The sequence below is a fragment of the Anarrhichthys ocellatus genome, unplaced genomic scaffold, assembly GCF_004355925.1.
Source record: "Anarrhichthys ocellatus isolate YVR2014 unplaced genomic scaffold, GSC_Weel_1.0 scaffold9, whole genome shotgun sequence".
NCBI classification, from domain to species: Eukaryota; Metazoa; Chordata; class Actinopteri; order Perciformes; family Anarhichadidae; genus Anarrhichthys; species Anarrhichthys ocellatus.
The window spans coordinates 5319301-5343765 of NW_022280039.1; the positions used below are offsets into that span (position 1 = coordinate 5319301).

The 24465-nt window shown below is 42.2% G+C and overlaps 1 protein-coding gene across 18 annotated transcripts in view; it reads right to left on the minus strand.

Moving 5' to 3' along the window:
- The window catches only part of rimbp2b (RIMS binding protein 2b), a 71301-nt gene that overhangs the window by 9844 nt on the left and 36992 nt on the right, over positions 1–24465 (minus strand). For 6 of the 18 annotated variants that reach the window (XM_031849503.1, XM_031849501.1, XM_031849507.1 and 3 more), the window contains exons 1-14: positions 18376–19825; positions 16088–16138; positions 15582–15602; positions 12618–12819; positions 11656–11804; positions 10839–10918; positions 9999–10108; positions 9053–9919; positions 6324–6496; positions 5083–5748; positions 4706–4855; positions 3979–4140; positions 1725–2492; positions 494–602 (exon numbers count right to left, since the gene is read on the minus strand). In XM_031849503.1, the coding sequence (XP_031705363.1) occupies positions 494–602; positions 1725–2492; positions 3979–4140; positions 4706–4855; positions 5083–5748; positions 6324–6496; positions 9053–9919; positions 9999–10108; positions 10839–10918; positions 11656–11804; positions 12618–12819; positions 15582–15602; positions 16088–16138; positions 18376–18546 (3679 nt within the window). In that variant the 5' untranslated portion in view covers positions 18547–19825. Of the gene's footprint in view, positions 1–493; positions 603–1724; positions 2493–3978; positions 4141–4705; positions 4856–5082; positions 5749–6323; positions 6497–9052; positions 9920–9998; positions 10109–10838; positions 10919–11655; positions 11805–12617; positions 12820–15021; positions 15311–15581; positions 16065–16087; positions 16139–18375; positions 19826–19921; positions 20045–23177; positions 23268–24465 lie in introns of those variants that run through there. The other 12 variants (XM_031849512.1, XM_031849511.1, XM_031849509.1 and 9 more) reach the window with 10 other exon arrangements.

Sequence of the window (24465 nt, forward strand, 5' to 3'; positions counted from 1 at the left end):
CACACACACACACACACACACACACACACACACACACACACACACACTCTGCTCTACCCCATGGCCCATTCACTCATGCTAAGACAGTAGGATGATGAAGTTGCCCTGAGGTGGGGGGTGTACAAGGCAACAGGTTTCACTCTGGAGTCACTGGGTGTAAAACAGCAATGCTTGCACTGTTGCGGGTAGGTCAAATTGGGTGGTCATGTAAACATGTTATCCCACAGTAAACACAGGCAAAGGGAGTGTATCTGGGATAACTTTCCTGCAAAACTGCACGTGAACATTTGGCGAATCCAGCTTGTGAGGATGGACAGCTACAGGGTGTGCAAACACCCCACAAAATAAAGGTCTACGTGGTTGTTTAAGCTCTATGGGAGAGATGTACAGCTCGGCTCACATGGGTAAGGGAAACACATGGTATAAATAGCACAAACATCAGTGGCCCTGCAGGTGGTGATGGCGCGTCTCCTCATGTGGTGACCTCACTAACCAATGGATGGGATGGGCCGTTGCTGAGGAGGGTTGCCGATGTGAACCGGCCTCCTCCCCGAGTGGTCCAGACGATCAGCATTTCCATAAGATGATGAGTTCCCAATGATCTTTAGAGTAAAAAAACAAAAGACACGAGGTTAGAACAACAAATTGTCTGCATTGGGAAGATAAGCAAACATTAAAAAGAATCCCACAATCCTGGTAAAACAACTAAAAAAACCATAAGAGCAAATGATTTGACTTCCATTTGTCCTTAGGGAGGCAAAATGATATTTAATAAAATCCATAAAACAATAAGAAAACCCAACAAACCATTAAAACAAGTAAATCAAATCAACCCCCAACACAACAACATGGACTGGGGGTCAGGACGGGTCAGATGTTTAGCTAAAGACCATTTGTTTGGTTTGTTTTGTTCTGTGCATGTCAGCTCCTTGATGAGAAAAGAAAGCAAATGGCAGCACAAAAGACTGATGAGAATGATGAGTAAACAGAGAGAAAGAGTGGATGAGAGGAAAACTGAAGTGTGAATATGATCAAAAATGAATTAAGATAGTTAGATAGCAATTATAGCTTCAGCCTGGGGCTTTGTATTACAACAATCAAAACATTTAATATATAAAAAATGATGATGAACAAGAAGAGTTTTTGCTGAAACAAGTGGAAGAGACAAGCAACAGATGATGCGTATGGGGTTGAAAGGGTAAATGAATAACCGCAGGCTACAGAAGTCTTGATCTAGCTTTATTTTGTATATGAAGCAATGAGAGGCGGGAGATGCTGCAATAATGCTTCAAGCACAAGGTGGAGCGATATGGCTGCAGCTGAAGGGTGAGCCGTGGAGAGTAACAAATGAAGCCTGCAGCTGAGAGAAGGCAGGGGAAGAAAAGACAGGAGCAGTGCTTCCCCATTCATTGCACACAGACTTTCCTTTAAATGGAACCTTTCCCCTCAAAGACATGAGAAGTCAAAACTTAGTTAAATGGCCTTTAGGTAATTGAAAGCTTTACTTTAATACCACCTGACATACAAGCAAAGTAACTCACTCAAAATGAAACATTGAATCAGACCAACCATGAACATGTGATAACTTGTCATAAAATGAAGAACAAAATGCCAAATGAAAGAAAGAAAAGGGGGTAATCATAAAGAAAAACAGACAACATTCAGAAAACAGAATGGCTGCAGCTTGCTGATGAATAGTACAGCAGAAAGTCTGAATCACACACCAGCGGCTGGTCCCGGTTGAGCCTGGACAAAGACTGGGCCCTAGCCTCCCTGTGGGGGCTGTAATAGACCCTGTCCAGCTCGTTCAGCCTGCCCTCGCTCAGAGCCCCATCCCTGGAGTAGTTTCGCGGCTCGGCCTCCCGACCAGGCCCAAAGTGCTCCCTGTTCCTAAAGTCACCAGTGTGTACCGACTTGGCTGCAGTCACTTGCATGTCAGAGAACTCCTCCTCCACGCTGCCCTGGCGGGTCAGAGTTCTTTTCCGGCCCATTGCCAGTGCCCGCCTTTCTACCGGGCCTTCACAGTGAATGATGTGAACAGGCCCCCGCATGGGGCTGCCATGAGAGTAGTACCCTCGATACCCACGGCCTAGAGAGCCTTCTTCCTCACTGCCGCAGTCTAAACCACTGTCAGGACTCTTGGTGTTCTGGCGGTTGGGTCGCACCAGGCCGCGGTCGTCTGCGTTGTAGCCGTAGCGGCTGTCGGTGAAGCGTGGGGAGGAGCGCTGGCGCTGCAGGTGGCGGGAGTTCTTGCTTTGGGTGAGGTGGTTGTGCTGCGGGTACATCCTTCGCTGAGTGCGTGGCGTTCTGGGCCGCCCGCCCTCTTCAAAGCGCAGGCGCTGGCCCATGCTGTCCACGCAGTCCGACTCTTCCTCCGCCACCTCGGGGATGCTGTGAAGACGCTTGCTGCGGAGCGACTTCTGCTTCACCACCTCCCGCTGGAGATCCCAGCAGTCTCTTTCCTCGGCTAAGTCCTGACGCTTGTAATAAGCCTTCAGTCATGACCAGGAGGCAAAGTTCCACAATTTCAAATTTCAGTTAGTCAGTTCAATTCAAAAGGTTGAGTTTAGATTTTTTTTGTGAGGAAGGTTGAAAAGTTTTTTTCGGAGGTTTTTAGAACAGGCAGGAAACAACACAGTATGTGAATAGAACAAATGGGGGGGAAAGACAAAATAAAGACAGAATTAGTTATTTGTGGCAATGTAGTAAGACATGCAGTCTCATTCCGTGAGGAGAAAATGGCATGCTCTGAACAGGAATCTGAGAAGGCTCAAGTGTGGAGTGATAACTGATAAACTGGGCACACAGGTTAAATGTGGAGAAGGGAATTTCACTTGTGAGAAATTGGAAATATCCAAACAAAAAAGAAGTAAACAGGCTTAGTTAGTGCCACGGGTGAGGGTTAAATGAAACATCAATGTGCATGAAATGAATTAAAACATCTTTAAAAAAAGAAGAACAAAATGAAGCTGGGAGTGGAAGAATCAGCTGCTGAGGACATACTGTATTAGGACACGTCTTTAGCAACAATTTCAAATGTAGTGAAAGATACAGAACTTCCTTCAGTGTGCTCACAGAAAAAAACAGCAGAAGCAAATTTGACAATTCATCTTACTACTATTCCCTTAACAATATCGAATTCAATCTAATTAAAATTCATATTTTGATATCATAACTATACAGATTTTAAAATAATAATGTGTATACAGAAATAAAAGGGGGTTGGACAATGTGCAACAGTGATTCACAAATAGATGGCGATGACAAAAAGGAGATGCAGCATTGGTGTATTTAAAGAGTTAATACACTAATGACTACTCATCATGAACAACACATTCCTGTACACATTAACCTTCCCAATTGTGCAATGATTTTGTACTGACTTCTGGTAGCAGGTCTACTTTAATAACAGAGGACCAATCAGCTATAGTACCCTCACCCTGGCAGATTGCCTTTACATCCACACATCCCCACTGACAGACCAAATGAAGACAGGATCATGTACTGACAATGTTAACATTTACATTGACAAATAGGAAAATTAAACATTTGGACATGACAGACGTAAACAAGCGTGAATATTTCCATTTAAGTACTCACTTAAATGAGATTCCCATGTGCATTTGATTATGACCCTTTGATACAGTACAGTATATTAAAATGTGCACTTCAAAATCACAGTCTAACGTTTGACTTTAACACTTGAGCATGCGGTACACACAGCCATTCCCATGAGCTCAGCTTTGATTGACTAATGCAGTGCTGGAGGGGGCGGGTGTAGGAGCAGGCTGGGGTGGGACTGCTGCTTCAGCTAAAACAAGGCAGGGGAGCTCAGCCAGGCAAAGCCACGACGGGCCTGGTTGTAGAGCCTGTGCGAGAGAGCGAGTACCTCTGTAGGTGGCACGACTCCCACCCTAAACCCCTTGTTGCCTCTGGCCTCCCCCTGGCCACTACAGACTGAAAGTGTGCAGTGTGTACCTTAAGAGTGTTGTGAGAGTTGATGCTGCGCCTACGGCCTTCCTCCAGTTGCATTTCAGAGTAAAGATCTTCCTCATCCTCCTCCATTATGTCGGACAGGTCCGAACCCCGGCTGCTCTCTGTCTGGTACTCTTCACTGTGGCTGTAGTGGTGATGATGATGCTAAGGGAAAACCAGAGAGAGAGGTGGTGAAACGGAGCATATTAGGTAGAGATCAACAAGTCAAAAGTTTTATATTCTTATCTTTTTATATACAAGTGCAGAAGTAGCTAAAAACTTTAATTGGCTGAACATACAGAATTTCCTTTAGCTTTTATTGTTGATATATGTATAAAAAAGCCTACAACTATTGTTTGATTTCAGATCAAAGCCAGAGCGTGGTGTACACAAAGCTGTGTGTGTTGGTGAAAACTCTTGAAGGCTACACAATGTGCACTAAAATTATGCAATTGTTTTGCCAAAGTAAAATTTAAGTTTACAACTGCATTCGTTAACACTTGGAGAACACGTTTACAAGATTCTAGAAAATAAAAGAACAATATTTTTGCAATACAAATGCAGATATACTCATTCAGAAGAGGTTCAATGTGATATGATGTGATTTCATTTCATTCAATATGTTTTTTTTCTATATGATGTAGGTAGTGCATCCATGTTCTTACCAGAAACAAGTGATACACATTCACCGCCTGTCTGAGCACAGCTTGCTTTGTTTTCTGTAAAGTACCTGTCTGCCCAACTCTGAGCCTCTGAGGAATTCATCCACCGAGGCTCCTCTCCTCCTCGCATGAGGAGAGTCGTAGCCATCCTCCTCCTCGTCAGAGTTGAGTGGATGCAAGGCGTTACCTCGCTCACTAAAGATATTTCTTTTCTCAACCTGATAAAATAAACGTTATTTAGAATGAAAAAATATCCAAATAAGTTAGTATAACATTCCTACCATCACAGTTTTTTTTTCACAAAACAAAGTTTAACATTTTTCAACTTTGTGCTAATGTAGTTTCCTAAACATTTTCAAGAGACATACAGTTCTAACTTACCAATACTAGTTGTTGTGTAAATGGCTTTTAAAGCATGCTGACTTTCAGAAACAAGTTAACTCACCCGGTTGCCCTCGGCAAACACTCTCTGGGCAGCTTCCCTGGCCATGGCCTTGGCGAGGGTGTTGGGGATGGGGGCTCCCTGAGGCTGTGGCAGGATCCTCTGAGGAGAGGGCGATCGCCGTGGCTGGAAGTGCGGCGGCTCCAGGTTGGATCCACGCATGGGAGGGAGCGGGGAGGGGGATCGCTCCCAGGGCTGGGCTGTCCGAAGTCCCACCTCATGCTCTTTGGTTTCTGGGTCTCTGGCACTTACTAAGGGTTTGGACTTGGGCATGGGGTGGCTCTGGAAATGAGTCTGGGGATGAGGTGGGGGTTGGCACACGGGCTGTGAGTGCGGCTGTGCGTGGGGCAGCGTGTGGGGCTGGGCTTGAGGCAGAGGCTGCACCTGGGGCTGAGGATGATTCGGGGGGTACGTTGACGGGTAAGGAGGATGGGTTTGTGAGTGTCCCGGATGGGACTGTGGGTGGGCCATATGGTGGGAAGGTGCATTGGTTCGTTGGGAGAGGCGTGGAGAACCCAAGAGATTGTTTGGGATGATGGCCACGGACGAGTCCTGGGACTCTCCTTGTGTTGACAACGTCCTTACAATGAGTTCCCTGGCCTCCAGACACTGAATCCTGTTTAACTCCACAGTCACATAGTCTGCTGTGGGGTATAAGACCTCTGCTATCTGTATTCACATGGGAACCAGAGATTTTTTTTTTTTTTACCAAAGGGCAATTAAAAACGTCAGCACACAAAAGTACATACTCTGAAATCCTACTATCATACAAACTAACTGCCTTTCTAGCTCTCATACCTGTTGGCTGAAGAGAAATACCTGATTATTAAAAATCCCTAAAAGACACACACAGATTTGTAGATGTTGGAGCTTAAGCGCAATACAATGACCATGTTAAAAACTAAAGACTTACAGGCCTGTTGGAAAAAGGTCACCTTTTTCTCTCCATCAAGCATGCAGATTTGTGACACATTTGCTCACATACACACAACAAAAACATTAGCTCCTTGTGGAAAAGGGATTTTATACTGGTGCAGCACCATGGAGCCTACGCCAGCTCTCTTTTTTTGAAGTTATAGCTAAAGTGATGTCTGTCCCAGGGAGCTGGATACGAGCATTCTATAATTTCTCCAGGAGATGGCAATAGAGCACTACTCATAGATGTCACCGTTAAGGAAGGCAAAACCTTTTCAAAGACTTGTATTATAACGACTAACAAAAATACTTGTTCTGACATTTGTTACCTTTTGTCCCTTTGTGCACACGGCATAGCCAATCACACTGGCCCCGTTAGAGGTTCCTGAAGACGTCAGATGTGGCGGCTTCCATCTGACCTGCAGGACCCCCGGTATCTGACCACACTGGACCTGCACCTCCTGGGGAGGGAGAGGGGGCCCTGGGGAGCACAACACACACACTGGATAAGGAGAGAAAAAAAATACAGCTCAACAGTTGCCGAACCATTTCTGTTGATCAAAAAATATCAGTGCAATGGACTTTCTACATTCAATAGTCATTTCACAGTGGTATTCTTGGGTAACTGAATTATGTGTGAGCCTAACCTCATGGTATTACCAATAATTGTATTATAAACATAAAAATCTAAGTCATTATGAAAGTATTTTTGATTTCAATGAAATGAAGAGTTGATATGTGTTGCTGTGATACACTGAGCCAGTGACAGCTGAATGTATTATCTATTATATTCAAATATTGTTATTTGTAGAATGATTTTTGTGATATTTATGCTCATCTCTGTGATGTGTGTCCCCAGATTCATTCATATGCATGTAGTGCGCAGGCGGTACATTGACAGAAAAAGCAAAGTTTGCCAACATGCGACCATCAGTGTACATGCAGCAATATCCTGTTGCCAGATTCTTCACTGACAATATTCTATGGAGCATCAAAAAAACACAGTGTGCTATTTCCACAATGTGTCAGTGCTGCTTGCATACTAAACAACATACCCATCTGTGCAGTGCTGCTGCTCCCCTGCATTCGCACAGTGAGAGAGAGAGTGAGCAGATGCAGTCAGCAGAATCTCCGAGCTGCAACGTGCAACTGTTTGTTTGTCCGTGAATCTCCATCAACACACAATCTTGATCACATTTCTATACTGACTGTCAGCAGGCATCTTGGAACAGCAGCAGTGGTTGTTTGGAGATTTAATTTCCTCTTGTCATTTTCAAACTGTCATAAACAACGAGCTCCTCTGAGAGCTGAATTGAGTGTATAAATGAATATTTCAGTGGAGCCACTATCATTAATACTGGACGCAAACAGCGGACACTAATTTGTAGTCAGGGAATTGGAGGCTGCTCCGTGTGACTAATAATAATAAAAATGGTATCTCTAAGAAGTAATGAAGTTGTTTGGAGAGCCCATGCTGAGTGTGAAAGCCTAATATAGGGCCTCCAGACAATGTTCTTCTTATTGACAGCAGTTGTTCAGCACCGATACTGACACTGTTTCAGACGCTTCTAATTAACATGTCCAATAGATAGATTTCTTAATGAACTCGCAGCATGTTAGCTCATCAGCTGCCAACAGAAAATGTCAATTCAAACTTCAGCCCTACTCTCTCCCTGTCCTCCCCTCTCTTTGTCTCTCACTACCATTGTACCTTAGTATCTGCACCCACATTTGGCTAACTACACAGTATCTGTAGATTTACAGACACAAAACAATGCTATAAATGTAGCTGGCTGTGGAGACAAATCACATTCTCACTTTAAAAGATCCCCGTAGCCAGACAGTCAGGCTGTGAGACCAGCATCACCAGGTCTCATGGGAGAAGAAGTCCCAGAGATCTGCGCTCACTATTTACACAAATCTGCTTTCGAGAGACACTGTTTCCAGTGTAAAAGCTCCAATGTTCAATGTTTTCTCATTGCACTTTTTTTTCCGTCGTGTTTCTACCACATGTGTGACTTATCGCAGTAGTACACACACAAATCCTTGAGGGCAATTTAAAAGTGACTTGGGAAAAATGAAAATGGCTGAGATGTTTGTCAAGTTTGCAAATGTAATAGGCTTGAAGCGTGCGGCTGAGTAAATAAATAGATTGCTGTGTTGGATGTAAATTATCCGACTGCTTTCATTTTGAGATACCAGATGACTTTGAAAGAGAATATTAGACTGCAAGAATGGCAATCAGATTGGTGGTGGCACGAGAGCAATGTTACCCCTTTATCATAAATACACCTTTTACACAAAACTTACAAACTGGCTGCATTTGCAGACACTAACAAAACTAAGACTTTGGTTCAGTCTGAGCGCTCTCTTGTTTCCAGCCACAACCGGTACTTGTATTAAAAGAAAAAAGCTCTGTTGAACCCACTGTATGCTATCTTCCCAGCACCAAAAAGCAGAAAGACAAAGCTTGCGCATACAAAGTTGAGCATTTACTGTATATATATTGCATCTTTCTAGTCTTCCAACGAATCAAAACGCTGTACACTACATGTGTACATTCACCCATTCACACACACATTCATAGACTGATGTAGAATGCAGATGGCATACAAGTGTCACCTGCCCATCAGGCTCTAAACTAATTCACACACTGATGGCACAGCCTTCAGGACCAATTTGGGGTGCAATGCCTTGCCCAAGGACAGTTCGAAACCCTGGAGGTGCCGGTCTGACCTACCTCTGAGCCACAGTCGCCCCTTAACCTTACTGTCCTGCTCGACAAAAAGTCAGGGCATCCCAAAAGTCATTAGGATACATTCTGTCGGAACTATCTGTATGAATGGCAATACTTCAGTCTGGACCAAAGCAGTGGACCGTGAGACCAACCAACAGACTGACATTGCCATCCCTTAAGCTGTGCTAGCATGGCTAAAAATATCCCAGTAGGTCTAGCCGTGACTATAAAACCATACAGCACAAAGAAAGAAGACCCTGCTTTTCTGTGGTTTACTGGACAGATCAAAGTAATAATGTGAGTGTTGTTTTAAAGGCTGACCTGCAGGCTGAGTGCAGAACTCCACAGAGATTTCCCTCTTCTCCCTTTGATCCATCGGAAGCTGCCAAGGCACCTGATGTGGCTGTGCCACAACCTTCACCTTGTAAACTGTCATGGGCTTCAGGTTGAAGAACTTGTACTTATAGCCCCCCGCCTTGACCATATCGTACTCTGCACCATTGAGGAATATGGTGTGACTGTAGTTGCTGTTGCTGGGCATCCAAGAGAGCTCAGCAGAGACCTGCGTGATGCTGTCCACCCGCAGGTAGTAAGGTGCCACCACCACGTCCTTTCCCACGAGCAGAGTGCACCGGAGCTCGTCCGACGGGCCCCGGTCAGTGATGCTCTGCACGGAGATACGATAGGTGTTTGTGACCAGATTGAGCTTTTCAAGAAGAGTCTTTGTCCTGCCCCCGTAGGGGACACTCATGCGGAACTCCTTATCCACCAAGACATTGTAGCCACTGATGGAGCCCCAGCCCGGTGGGACCACAGGAGGATCCCAGCCAATGATCACACTCTTGGCCAGTTGTTTAATCAGGTTGATGCGGCGGGGATAAGGCACAATGTCTTCACCGACCTCGTCAGTGCTGACATCCAGGGTTCCTGTCCCATTGCTTGAGGAGCCCAGGAGGTCCATGCCCAAGCTGCTGGTGCTTATACAGTCTAGTTTACTGTCAGACAGCAGGCTGCTTATGCCTGTTCTTGTGCCAAGTTTCAGTCTCTGAGGCCCCAGGCTACTGTGATTGAGGTAGCCAGGTTCTTTAGCCACTGTGTCCCTGTGTTGGACAGAGGTTGTCTCCTCATCTTGGACAAATTCCAAAAAATTGGATGGGACGAGTCCCCGTTGGCCATCCAGCAGCTCTCCTGAGAAACAAAAAGCCGATAGTCGGTATTGTGGTGATATTAAGGATAGAGGATTAAACCATACCAAGGCAGGTCAGACCTTCATAGAAGCCGTCGTCATCCATTGTCCCGTAAACGTAGAGATACTTCCCTGCCAACAGGGGGAGCTCTGCCTCAGGATTCTCATTAGGCCCGTCATAAGGATTGTAACTACAGCGAAAAACATAAACGGCCAATTCAACTGCAAGCATTTTATATTTTCTTTATGTAAACCAGTTATCTAATATGTATGTCAAGGAAAAGGTATTTGTTGAGTGCTGCTTTGAAAATATTTAATTTGTTTCTATTTTTATCAATTTATTCTGTTTTTTTTTTTTTTATAAATATGAGAGAGCTGACTACAGTGTGGGTTGAAAGCTCTGGCCCTGCTTCACATATTTGTGCTCTGAGGATTTCAATTATTTTTTGTGCTGACAGGTAATTTTCTTTAGAAATAGAAACACTGAATCATCTTTAAGACCACAGCCTCAAGCTCTGTGAGAGAAATCAAATAGTCTCAGCAAGATGTGTCCATGACTTGTTCACACTGAGCAGCCAGTTCAGTTCAGTGGTATGTGAAGGATATTTAGCCACCTCTCTTGTGAGTTATCTCTCTTTCTTTGAACAGTCAACTGTTGAGGGGATTGTTTGTTATGTTAGCACAAAGCTCCTGTTAACACTTACACTGAAAATGCAGTGACAACCACTAAAATATTTCCAAAGTTAAAGCACTTTAAGGAACTTCATAGAACTTGTTGGGAACAGTAAGGCTCTCATCCTACACTGATCTGATTACTAACTCTAGAAAGGGGTTGTATTTTTGTCTGAATTCAGTTATTCAAATGAAACAATATACGTGGTGAAGAGGTGAATAAATAGCTGTGTGTGGGTGTGCACGTACCTGTACCGAGCAATACACAGACGAACCTTTCCTGTGAATCTCGGTTTGGACCTGGTAGTTGAGCTGAGCTCTTTGTCCATCTAGAGAATGTGAAAAAGACACAAATAATCTTATTTTCAACATCAAATTCTCCTTGTTTGTTTGTTTTCACCTTTCACCTCATTTTCAGAAAACCAGAGCAGCAAGTATTCTTAATTGAAATTATGAGCAAATTTCCTAATTTGAGTTTAATATAAAAGTTTACAGAGAGTGTAAAAGCAAAAATACTGGGTCTGTCAATTGGTGTATTTGCTCTGGAAGTTGCTGAAAGTCTTCCAAAAAAAATGGAAAAAAGCACAGAATATACATGATATTTCTTTTGTTTAAACTGTTCACCTCCTGCGCACTCACAATAGTTTTGATCCATCACCAAGTAGCCAGCCTGCATGAGTAAACCAGGAAGCCTACTGCATCCCAGCTGTGTGGATTTTCTCTTGTTCAGACACAAAATCTTTTTTTACAATCTGTTGCAACAGATCTAACATTGATGAGTTGAGCTCACTTAATGCTGTTCATGAGACACTTTTTAATGTTGTCACTTGCTGTTGGTTGAAGTTCACATACCTGACAACCGGTTTTCATTTGGAAAAACAGGGCAGAATAAAGCATCTAAGTTGTTGGGGATTCTTCTCTTTGCAGCCCCACATTGTCATTTTGGATGTTTAGAAAGATTTGCCTTGTGCGGTTTGAAGTTTGTTAGATGTCAAGCAAAGTGTAAATGGAGAAATATGCAATAAGGCACAAACCATATGGGAAACAAATAGAAACAATCAGATACCTCAGGGAGGAAAGCCCGTGCTGGGCTGCTGACTCGACCGCGAGTGAGGAATGTTGGCTTGACAGAAAGGAGCTCTGGCTTGTCTCCACTGATCTGGAGTGGACGAATGAACTCAGACATCAAAGATCTGCTTGTTGGAGCCTCATTGCCTGTGGAACAAACAAAACGTCTCTCATCAGATCACAATACAACAGAACTAATATCAAAACGTGTGACTCAAAAGAGAGAGAGAGAAAACAGAAAATAACTCAACATTTTAACATTGTGTCTGGCATTATCTAAACACATAGTGATTTACACTGTATTAAAATGTAATGCAAACCACAAAACAGTACCAATAACGGTAACAGTAACTGTATATGACATGATACTCACTCTCCTTTAAAGGTACTACTATTTTACAAAAAAAGGTTTTTCAAGCAGGTTTCATTAGAACCGTTTCCAAAAATTCGTAAATTTGTTTTTATTTAAAACTTTAATTGTTGAATGATACATACTATGCAATTAGTGAAACATTTGTATATTCACAAAAGCAAGTCAAAAACAAACAGAACAAGTTTTGCCAGCTAGAGGCTATTTCTCGCTAAGATTGATTATTTCATTAACAGTTTGTGTTTACTGCGTATTAAGTCAGAAGCCTCCCAGACTTCTGATTTAAGCTGCAATGTGTTCCCCTCATTCTGAGGGAACGGCCTCCTCTTCCAATATGTACAGTGTACGGAGTTACTGCCAGCAGCTCCACACTGTGGACTCAGAAATGATACATTTATTCAATTGCACAGCGGCAAATTAATTTAGTTTCATTTATTCATTTTGGTCGTAAATGGGATTTCAGCCGCTTCAAAATATGACATTAAGTCAATATTACTATTTTCTCTACTAAAAAATACTTAATATATGAATATGAGACGTATCGGAGTAAAAGCAATAGCTTCATCTCAGCATAACGATCCTAGACGTACCTTTTCCTATGGGGGCAGCCAGTCCATTAAGGAGCTGTGAGAGGGATTTGTTGGGCGACCCAGGAGATTCAACAGTTAAGGGTTCAGTGCCGAGGATATCAAACTTCCCAGCCTGGAGCCGGAACTTCTCCAGCTCTTTTGAGAGGAGATTGAACTGCTCACTCTGAGACCGACATTTTTCCTCCAGCTCGCGAACTTTGGCCTGATGGTGGTGAGGGAGGAGAGTCGTCAAGAGAGAGGAGTGAGAGAAAGAGAGAGGCAGACAGAAAGAAGGACGGACAGACAGGGGCAGGGAGAGAAAGGATAGGAAACATAGGACAACAACAGAAAAAACAATAAGGAAACCAGACGATGCAGGACTGAACATTCTGCACACAGAAATACTAGAGGACATACAGTAGAGCAGGTACGTATATACGATGCTATACGTCTACTGTCTACACACAAATAGGAATACGATTTAATTTAGGACTCATAACATGTGGATTGGTCATTACATAGAAAAACATATTAAATGACTTTAACCAACAGCATACAGATCACATGCACAACTACAGGTAATACTAATAATACTGAAAATCAAAACATACTGTCTTGCATCAAGACAGTATGCACACCCAAACTGCACAGTGTCTTAGAGAATGAGGCTGAGGATGTTCTTTAATTTGTATTATTGTCAAGTAATCCCTTATAAAGACCAAAACCAACAATAATTTGGTCCTACTGACAACTATTGTCTTATTCCTCTGTGCCATAGAGCTCCATTGTTGTTCAAAACAAATCAATGAGCCACACTGTCACACTGGGCAACATGCTCCTTTATAATGATCAACATGGGCTTTGTGGTTTATTTGAAAGGAGCAGTATAGAATTTAATGACATCCAGCTCAGAGAGTGCGGATTGCAACCAACCGAACACACCTCCGCTCACTTCTCCCTTTTCAGCCGTGTCCCAGAACTACGGTGGCCTCCAGGTAACACGAAAACGCAAACGGCTCTCACTAGAGCCAGTGTTTGGTTTGTTCATTCTAGGCCACTATCGAAACATGGCGGTGCAACATGGTGGACTCTGTAAAGAGGACCTGCTCCCTATGTAGCTACAAACGACTCATCCTAAACTAACGAAAACACAGTGATTCCTAGTTTCAGGTCATTATACACTCATGAAAACATAGTTATGAATATTATATTCCATTTCTGCTGATAAATCCATCTAAATCCTACACAATGGTCCTTTAAGTCAATCCCACAAACTGAACACCGTCCTGCTTCTGTAAATACTCAGTAGAGCCCAAAATGTGCATTAATCTGTAGCTGAAAATAGTCCACAGCAAACGCACTATTTGCTTCTGTTTGGGTTTGTTAAATGTAAGTTTGTTAACATTTGCTAAAAGCTACAGCACCCCTTTGTTTTGGGTAATAACTTTTTTTTTTGTTAAGTAGGAAAATATATATTTGTGACAATACATAATTTCTGTTTTTAAAATGTACATGCTCATTGTAAATAATTGGAGATGGGACTGAAAGCCACAGACAGGGTAGGGGAGTTAGTGCATATTGTTGGTCCTGGTCATTCCATGGGATTTGTTGACAATGACAAATATATAAAATAACATCAGCCGTATACTTTAAGAGCAGGAAACTTAATTAATACAATAACAATAACACTGACAAACTGAGCATGATTGTTTGGGCAGGTATAATTGAAATTCCAGGTGCTAGAGCATGATGTCTCAAGTCGAATGATGATTGAGGATTAATCATCAAAAATCACTTTCCAATCTCAAACTGATAACAATCTGAAGCCCATAATGCTCTGGAGGACACTGAAGCTACCATGGAATTATTTTAGCACTGCCCAACACACAGCAGAGACCCCTGTATACTGCAGCGCTCTCTATGCTCTGTTAAGACACGGAGTCCATTTCATGCACACAGATTGTTGCCGGATAGAACATGCTGTTAGCACACAAACAACGAAGGAAGTCTTGTAGTTGTGAAATAGAATAAGTTAATTAAGAGGCATTCGTTTCAATAGCTTCATACACTTCTCAGCTGTATGGCAAATAGAGTTTTTAAAAACACATGCTGAGTAACAGACATGCAATGTTACAACTAAAGGATCACATTCATCACTGATCCTTTGATAATAACACAGTCTTACTGTATGCATAGATACACAGATGTAATGACTAATATTTATGTACTCTAGGTACAAAACTGAAAAGTTTTCATTATAAAATATCTGCAATACATAAAGACTTCCAGACTTCTTTTTGCAACATAATTTACCAATTAAATCGATTTTCTCCATGAATTTATTGTAGCCTGAAATTTGTATTTGCTCACATTTAAACACACACTTTTAACACGTGTTTGGTCTGATAAAGTTAAATTTGCACACCTCGATGTGTTGATGGGCTTTGATTATGTGGGATTGAGGTCGGTCAGTGAGGCCCCAGGCATTCCTCTTTAATTGAAGTCGATCCATATTCTGAATCTTTTCATCAATTGTTAAGCGAGTGTCGCTGAATTTTTCTTTATGATCAAGTCAGAAAGACCTCCAGTTTATGCTGTCAGTCAAGTTCCAGACTTTCAAAAAGCTCTCCACTTGTGAGTTTGCTTTGATGGGAAATGTGAAACAGAGCTGAGTGGGTAGTAAAGCCCAAGAAAAGAAGCAGCCCTGAATATTTCTGAAAACCAAAAAGCAAAGAGCACACATCAGATTAGTTCTGAACTGATGTATGCTTTATAAGTTACCTTTTATCTCTTGAGTACCACTTGTATATTTTATCATGTTTATCATTAATACAATATGTAGATCATGATGAATAATTGTTGTTTGTAATGTGGTGTTTCATCACCATGCCTCCTGGGCCAAAGTAAACATGGGGCTACTATTAACTATACTGGGAAAGGTGTCAAAAAATATTAAGTAAATAAATAAAAACAATTCTGAAATACCTGCATGCTGTCCAAGTGGTTCTGTATAAGCATAAACACACACCCATTCAGTAAAAAGAGATGTAGGAAAGAAATAAAACACAATTACACATGTGATCACTCATACACATCTTGAAATTACTGTCAGTTTTGACACCCGCTCATACGCATCATCACCTTATTACAATGCTAAAAGAAAGATGAAACAATAGACAGATAATGGCAGTCTGTTTACGATTTATTCACCTCTCTGAAAACGGCTATTTACACATCTTAGTTAAGTTTAAATGTGTAGCTCACAGGTGAATTTAACAATATTGTGAAAAGAAATCTACTCAGCCTAGGATTTATATCTTAAAACATGAGCACTAAAGAAAAAAAGAGCATAAAGGTTCAGTGAGGTCAAGAAGAGCAGGAAATATTTCAAGGTATACACAGGTCTGCCCCGGGGCTGACTAGTCCCCTATCCTTCAGCAGTAACCACATAAACACACAGTCAACCCCCCCCCCAGAGTCCAGACGCTCACCTCTAACAGATGGACAGCGCCTTCATGATCCTTTTTTGCCTCAACCTGAGCCTGGGAAATACAGGGTGCAGTGTTTCAGTTCACTTTCATTTATGTTGCAGTCCCGCTCCAGTCTAAAACGCCAATCAAAGGCCTTTGCAGACAAAACGGAAACACCTTTTCATTCATTAGTGTTTTGGGTGAAAATGGTTGAAAAGAAAGCCACCGTGTCTGTCAACATTATGAGAGGCCACGATGAAGGATGGCTCTCATCTGCACTTTATTTATTTACCTCACATTTAAGATTTTATAACAACGTTGTAGCCTATTCTTACTTAACCACAACCAGCTCGATATACTGTGGCTTTTCTTGCACCATTTTCACCTTCTATATGTTTTTTTATTTTTGTCCTATTTAATTGTCAAAACAGTGAGTTATGCAACGTCCACATTAAACAATTATGTGCATGCAAGAAACTTAATGTCCCCAAGGAAGTATTTCTAATTCAGTTTACTGAACTTACCTGTGACGACCACTTGCCTGAGAGCATCTAAACCAGAGGTCAATGAGAGTGGTTTGATACCACTCTCATACCTGTTTGTCTGCCAGCGACTGTTTAGTTTAGCTTAGCATTAAGACTGACTAGGCTGCCTCTGTCCAAAGGGTACAAAAGAAAATCCACCTACCAGCACCTGAAAAGCTCATTAATTGACATTTATATCTCCTTAGTATGGAAGCAACAATTTGTTCTTTGATGGGGGGGGGGGGGGGGTTGTTATGTGCCAGCTTATTTCTTGGCTCTGAATAGTTACCATGCGACCAGCGGAGACTCCAGGAAGTTACTGGCCAGCAAAAGAGTCAACGTGATGTGCAGCATTTGACCCAATGGCCTACAGGACTCTTTACAGCATACCTCACCCCCTAATGGCTCTTTCTAAAAGACAAGCTGATATAAAGAATAAACTATTTCAAGAGAAGCAGACTTTTTTTAAATTAAGTTGAATGCAACTGATTCCTGCATTACAGGTCAGACTTTTTTTTAAATTAAGTTTAATGCAACCGATTCCTGCATTACACACAGAAAGCTACCCTTATCCTGGTTCAAGTGGCCTCTCTCGTCAAGAACAACCTGGCCACTGGCCCACAGGTCATTCAAATTTGAGAATACCTCATCTAAACTGTCCTGAAAATATAATCCCAGTTATCTCATTCTCCAACTGAAACCCAATTTATTTGTTGCTACAATACAGTATATTGGAATGCAGGTGCGACTTTGGCTAGTATTTCCTTCTGTGATGATAACCTACTGTAGATGTTATTCAAACAATGAACATGTTGCCAGAGTGTATGTTTGAATGGTCGGTTGAATTACATTCAAGAAAAATGGCTTTGACTTAACGTGCTGTGCAAATGTGTGCAAATTTGTGCAATTTTAACAAGCACATGTTAAACGATGTTCCATCAATAATAACTTAAGGAGGCTAGTGCAATCAAGGGGGATGCGGTTTGGATATTATAGAAGCAATAAACTGTGTAGAAATGTAGCGTATGTGCCATTTTTCTTATGGGAACTAGAAACATCTGTGTTCCACATGAAGAGCATCTGTGGACTTTGCGATTTCATAAATCTACTTTGCAGGCAATTAATTTAGCAGAATGCAAAGAGCAGCAAGTGTTTGAACGAAGATAATGCAGTAATGAGCTTCTGTTAATGAGAGAAAGAAGCCGAGAACTCTGCCTGCGAAAGGCGGACCGTGAAGTTAGAGCAACACTGCAGCAACAGCAACACTGGGGTATACACACTGTTTCTAGAGAAGGCATTTGTGACAATTCCTATCACATTCACACTAAAGTATCAGCCATCGCAGCCATTGCTATGCTCGCTTTGACATTACAGTCAGCTCCAGTGCACAGAGGTCCGACCATCAAATGGCCCGGGCCAGCATTTCTGTTTAAGCAGGCCTCTAAAAAGTGTCAAATCTACTCTGGGTTTTGAATGTTGGATTTGCTTGCTTGTAACAAACAAGAGGATTGCTCCTGAAATGTTGAGCACTCGGGGTTTGGAGAGAGATAGACAGCTGAAGGATGGGGTTGAGAGGATGCACTGGGAGAGCTCTTGTAGTGCCAGTGATGAAAATGTTGAGAGAAGTGAGTGCTACAGCCCCTTTACTCTGCTTCAAGTCTTCGAGTTGACTTTCACCTTTGCTGGAACAAAAAGCTCTTTGACTCATGACAAGGGCCCAGGCTGAGCAAACAAGGAAGCCCAAAGTTCTGGTGCTGTGAGTGTAAGTAGCCTGAGCTTCCTTACCGTCTGAAGAATTTCAATCTCCTGCTGCTTTGCATTGAGTACAGCCAAGGCCTGCTCATGCTCCAACTCTAGCTGCTGCCTCCGCTCTGCAGCCTCGCGCATATGCTGTCCGCAGGGGGTGCAGGGGTGGAGAGCCGGGAGGGAGGAGTGTATGGGGGAGGGGGGGAGCATAGAGAGGGCTGCTGTTAGTGGAACTAAAAATCCATCGGCACTGAGCCAACACAAAATGCATCTCCAGTCTTCGACTCCACACTCAGAGACAACACAGGTGTTACATGTGCACACACACACATATCACACATCCGTCATACAGAGGCTGCTCAGCAGTGTACTGACCTTTAAACCCTTAACAACAAGAAAGACATAAACTACGCCACAGCAAATGCCATGTGAGAACGGTTTATGTTGAATGATCTGTGGGAGAGATCAGATCAAATTTCGCACATAAGGTGCTTATGGAAGACGACTAGAGATGCTTTGCTGTGTGAACAAAACAAAAAAAACTAACATCAATCCACAGTGAGGTTTGCTGCCCTCTTTAGGTAACACAATCAGAAGTCTGCATGGTTACTGGTACTGTTTGAAAAGCTGTCCTCGGTTATGTTGTCTTTGTATGATCAATACAGGGTTTTTTACGTTACATGAAAAGGGTGAGCAAACTCTGTAGCGTGCTCATTTGTCTGTGGTCATCCATAACAACAAAAGAAGCCATACAATACAAGGGACTGAATGCTAGGCTCTTCATAACACAGTAAATATGGCCGTGTCATTCAGTCACATCACTACTCCCACTATATGTGAATACTTGCGATACTGTCAGGTGAAAGAAGCAAATTACATTTTCATGCCAGTAAAAATTAAGGTTCTAAGATAGGTAATGTCATCAGACTCGTAGGTGACATTATCATCATGAAGGGTGACACAGTCTCTCTATTTCCTCTTCCTCCCCCTCCCGTCATCAGAAAGCCAAACTCTTTGTCCTGCCTCATGCAAAACAAATCACATTCCACAGTGATGTGGTCGTGTAGCTGGTGACCATTTGTATGTTTTGGTAAGCAGCCCACGGATATAGGGAGAGATAAGCACAGCCACTGAGGTGGACAGAAAGCATTCAGAATGGGATTGAACAGGACTGCTCCCTAACAGATGGACATAGCAGTGATACCTGAAAAATCTAGCAGGGGGAGAAGGGACAGGGAAGGAGGGAGGGGACAGGTCAGGGAGGGTAAGACAACATGAAAGGGTGGAACAGGAAAGGAAAGGGAGGCAGACTGCTCCAAGCTTCTACTCTTTCACAGCTCCTGGTCAGACCTCCCAACACGACACTGGAAGGCAACAGACATGTCAGGGACATTAGACAGCATAGCGGAAGATAACGAGATGGAGGCAGTGTAGCACAGGTAGGAGAAGGGGTACTGGCAAGGGGTTAGGCTCCATAAAAACACCTGAATTAGGATCCCGGGATAGACCAACTACGAGGACTAGAAATGCACACAGTTCTGAGAGGCAGTGCGGTCAAGTCTGCCCTTGGAGGTGGCTTCCTCACCTTGAGCACCTGCTCTAGGTTCTCCAGTTTGCCTTGGAGCTTGTTCCTCTCCCACAGGGCTAAATCTCTCTCCTGCGTCACAGCACCAAGGGTCTCTTTGAGCTGGGCATACTCAGACTTCACCTGTGCAGACAGAACAAGCAAGGAGCAAAGAGACTGAGTTTGAGAGTGCAGCTGTACTACAGCTTATTTTCTTTGGGTCAAACCAGGCTGTTTGGTATTTGGGTTTCTCACTGACCTAAACTGATTTTAAGCCTTTTTTAGGAATGCTTGGCAGGTTTATGTTTTTCATTGCAGATAGGAGCGTGGCTATTCTCTCAGATATAGAGTTCACCCTATGACAGTGATGTAGGCATAGAAAATGGATAAATGGATGGATATTGTATACATTTACTTTTTTCCCCTTTTTAACAAGCAGTATTTCTTTTGTTTTGTATTTCCTCGAGGCCAATCAGCTTTTATAAATGCCTCTCCTTCCTCATAAACTTTTGCATAGCCGATTTTTGTTATCTCTCTGTCTCTCTCTCTCTATATATATATATGTATATTTATATATGTATATACTGTTTTGTGTACATCCATGTTAGCTAACTTCCAGTCTGCTTCTTCCCTGCATTTTGCTGGTGCATTGCTACTTTATTTGACACACCACTGCCATCTGACAGTCAGCTTAATGTAAAACCATTAGCAGAATGTGCATCGCATCACCCGCGTTCTTGAATGCAAACTCAGATGGATACAAACACAGTAGGGGCCCACTCTTCAACTCTAATGAGGAAAAATACCACAGGGTACCCTTAAGGGTGGCTCAAAAACCGTGGCACCATTACCTAACCACACCATGTGTGCATTAAGAAAACCTATTTCACGAGCTTCACATTAAATGCATCATTGCAGACTATAATAACAGTGTCATCGCTACAGGGGGGTGGTAAGCATTAGCCAATGTAGCAAGATGATACATTTGCTGAATAGCAAATTCCCCCGATTCACACTAAGGAACTAAAGATGGAGTGTGTTACAGAGTCATCATCTCATTAGATTGTGCTTTTATAGTCATATAACCAGCTGTCGTATGATTAAAAAGCTGTTATTCTATTCTATTAAATAATACAGCTACATTAACCAGGGACAGCCAAGCACTCAATTAACAGTTTGCCACTTGTTTCCTTTATAGGATTGACAAACTGTCAGGAACACCATCTGATGGTCCAATTCTATAACAACACAAGGTACCTACAGAGTTGAATCAGTACCTTTTTTTACAATACCAACAAAAACACAATGCGCTTCATAAAGGCAGACTTATTGCTTTGGATTGAATTCAATTGTACAGCTGTTCCTATTTTTCTGGTAGCCCCTGTTGCTCACTATACTGTAAAAGATATTTGCTTTAATGCCACTTAAAGCTTTCCTAGCATTTAAAACTGTTAAACTGTTACAGACCAGACGTGGAAGCTGGCTGGTATCGGTGATAAAAGCCTTTAAATATTATAATAATGCAAGAGTAACATAATTCACTGACTCCCATGGCTGTAGACCGAAAACATTAATGAATAATTCATGCTTCACTGTTAACCAAAGACTAAGCTTTGAATTGACTTGAAGCAATTGCACATTAAAATAATACTGTACACCAATTCAACACCAATGAGGTCTGTACTGCTGCTATGAACAACATATGAAAAATGTGACCATTTGTATTTCTACATATTCTTCACAATCTGTCCACAGACCACTTAAATTGCGTTACTTAAGAGGCAGAATTTTTCAATCAGCTTTTTAAAGGCCCCTTATCGGCAGCATGATGACTAGTTCCTGTTGCCGTAATGTGGCAAAACCCCTTCCTCAGAGCAGCCATCAATGACTAATGATTTCTCGAGGAGGGCGTTTCAACAAACACCAGCAAAGCAAAACACAAACACAAACCAGTGAGTCTGCCTCTGAACCGCCTTTCTCTACAAAGCAAAAACTGTCCGCATGGATAGCAGCGACTGTCAGACCTAATGTAGACAGATCGAACAAAACCATATTGGATTCAGCCGAAGCAGGTCAATAGTCTATTAAGGCCGGAGGGAAGTGCCGTTTGCAGCCCCTCCTAGTTCATTTAGTGACGATAGAGATCAAAACAAGGGGGTGTAAGCGAGGGCTAATATCCGCACTGCCCTGCAGGGTGCTGCTCTCATATCCGTCAGAGTGATAACAGTTCAGTATAGCTGCTCAAAGAGCCACCCAAATCCCGATAAGACGTCAATAACCAGCATTCCACCCTTCTTCACCCCAACAGCAACTACCTGCCAATCAGGTTCTTCAGGAAATTGCCTTCCTGTCCATAGAGAGAACCCTGGTGCTCTTTGTCTGTTGATCTACTTTAACTTTGCGTTATCAGCTCTGAAGGCCTTTGAGGTCTTGGGGCTAAAAGGAAGGTGAGGGTGTATGAATAGAATTGGAGCCTTGTTGCTTTCATTTATATGGTAAAATGACAGTGTGTTAATGTAAAGACCAGGGAGCATGTAGCCTGTGAAGAAACAAGACTTAGAGTCCACAGACACGCTAGCAGCTCTCTGAGGCTGAACTAAGGCACTGCGGTGCTTTTAGGCACAATGCTAATGTAACTACGCTAACATGCTTAAAATGACAATTCATATATCTTTGCAAGGTTTAAGGTGTTTAGTCTGTTAGCATGTTAACTTTTGCTAAATAGTACCAAACACAAAGTTTTGCAAGTATTTGGTCATAAACTATTGAAAATTGAAAAAATTAAATGTTGAACTGATGAAAAGTTAAGAAATCACCAAAGTTAGGACAATTCATCGTGAGACGAATATTAATGTCTATACCACATTTCATCAAGCCATCCAAAATTTGTCAACACATCACTTAAAACCTCTTCGTGGAGCTCGAGGAAAAGTCAGGGATCGCCTGACCAAAAATTCACAACAATTCATCCAATAGTTGTCTATGTAGAATAATATAGATATTTCATAGTAGCCCTACAAAAAAAGTCAGGGGATCACCAAAGTCACTACTAATGAATGTCAATGCCTCCAATAGTCCAAAAGTGGTTAACCGACACACAAACAGACTGACCAACATTGTCATCCATAGAGCCACGCCGCCAGCATGGCTAAAACCATGTGTTTAGTGTGCTCACAGGACAGATATGAGCTTAAAATCATTACAATTGGGAATGGAGCAGCACCGAATATGTAAAGAGTATAAAGTCAAAAAGTCAAAAGACCTTTTCGCATCTTACCTTCTCATACTCAGATGCTTTGTGGCTATTGTTGAAGAACTGGAGGTTCAAGTGTTTGTTCTTTTGGAGGAAATCTTGAAGCTCATTCTCCTAAACAAAAGAAGCAGAAAGAAAACAGTATTGAGAACCCGAAAAGTCGCCGTGATTAGACCAGAGCACAGCACTCAAACCCAGCCTGCTGTCAGCGATAGCTAATGCATTATTCATCTGAGGAGACTGCCCCAGGTTCTCTATGTTCTAGAAGCTGCCATTTTAGCCTCTACAGTAGAACAATAATAATGTCATAATACTGCCGTTTATGTCAACGCTTTAAACATACTGGAATAGATGTAATAAGAAACCATGAAATTCCTCTTCCACACACACATACACAAAGAGCCTCCTTTCCCCACTCACTTTCCAAGTGTTGAGCTGAGGGTAAAAAAAAAGCCTTCATTGCAGAGGAGGAAAACTTAATTACATTGAATCAACAGTTGTGAGGCGTGCCGTGGATGCAATTAGCAGTGTCAACTGGAGAGGTCTCTGAGATGTGCAATTCACTGCAGCTACAGCAGCATGTAGGCCAAGTGTTGTTCTTGTCGGGAGCTAGGAAACCTACTGGCTCATGCATGACAAATTTACTGTAAATGCGGTTCTTCTTAATGGCTAGTGTGGGTGAGCCTGCTCCTTCCCCCTTATGTTTTACTTATGAAGGATGTTTCAGAGGACAAATAGAGACGAGGAGATGAGATATAAAAAAAAAACATGCATTCAAGGGTGCACATAACAGACTGTGTTGTCGTGATGCTAATAACGCATTGTAAAATCAGCATGTCTGGTAAATGCACACCAATAACTAGGGGCTGGTCATAGCAATAAACCTTTTGCACAGAACACATTTTCAATTACATGTATCGGCTTCAGTTTCATGCTGGCTTGCTGTCACTTGGACACTTAAATACAACACAGCCAGCGTTAGTGGCGTTAGTAACACCTGTGCATCTCAAAATACCTGCGGTAGAAAAAAGCCTATGTTTGTGATGAACTCAGGTGGTGTGAGTATATATATAGAGAGAGAGTAAATTAGGCCAGATATCTGACACCAGACCAAGCATGGTCAAAAAGTTGGTGATACAATAAAGTAATTATGCAGAATTATTAAGATATTATACCCAAATTACAATGAAAACACGGTCACTAGAAAAATGCCCAATACAATTGGTATTTACATGTTCTGACATTGCTATTAGTTCTTCAAATTACTTGTATAAATGAAGGAAATGTGTTAATTGTGAAATTCATAAACATT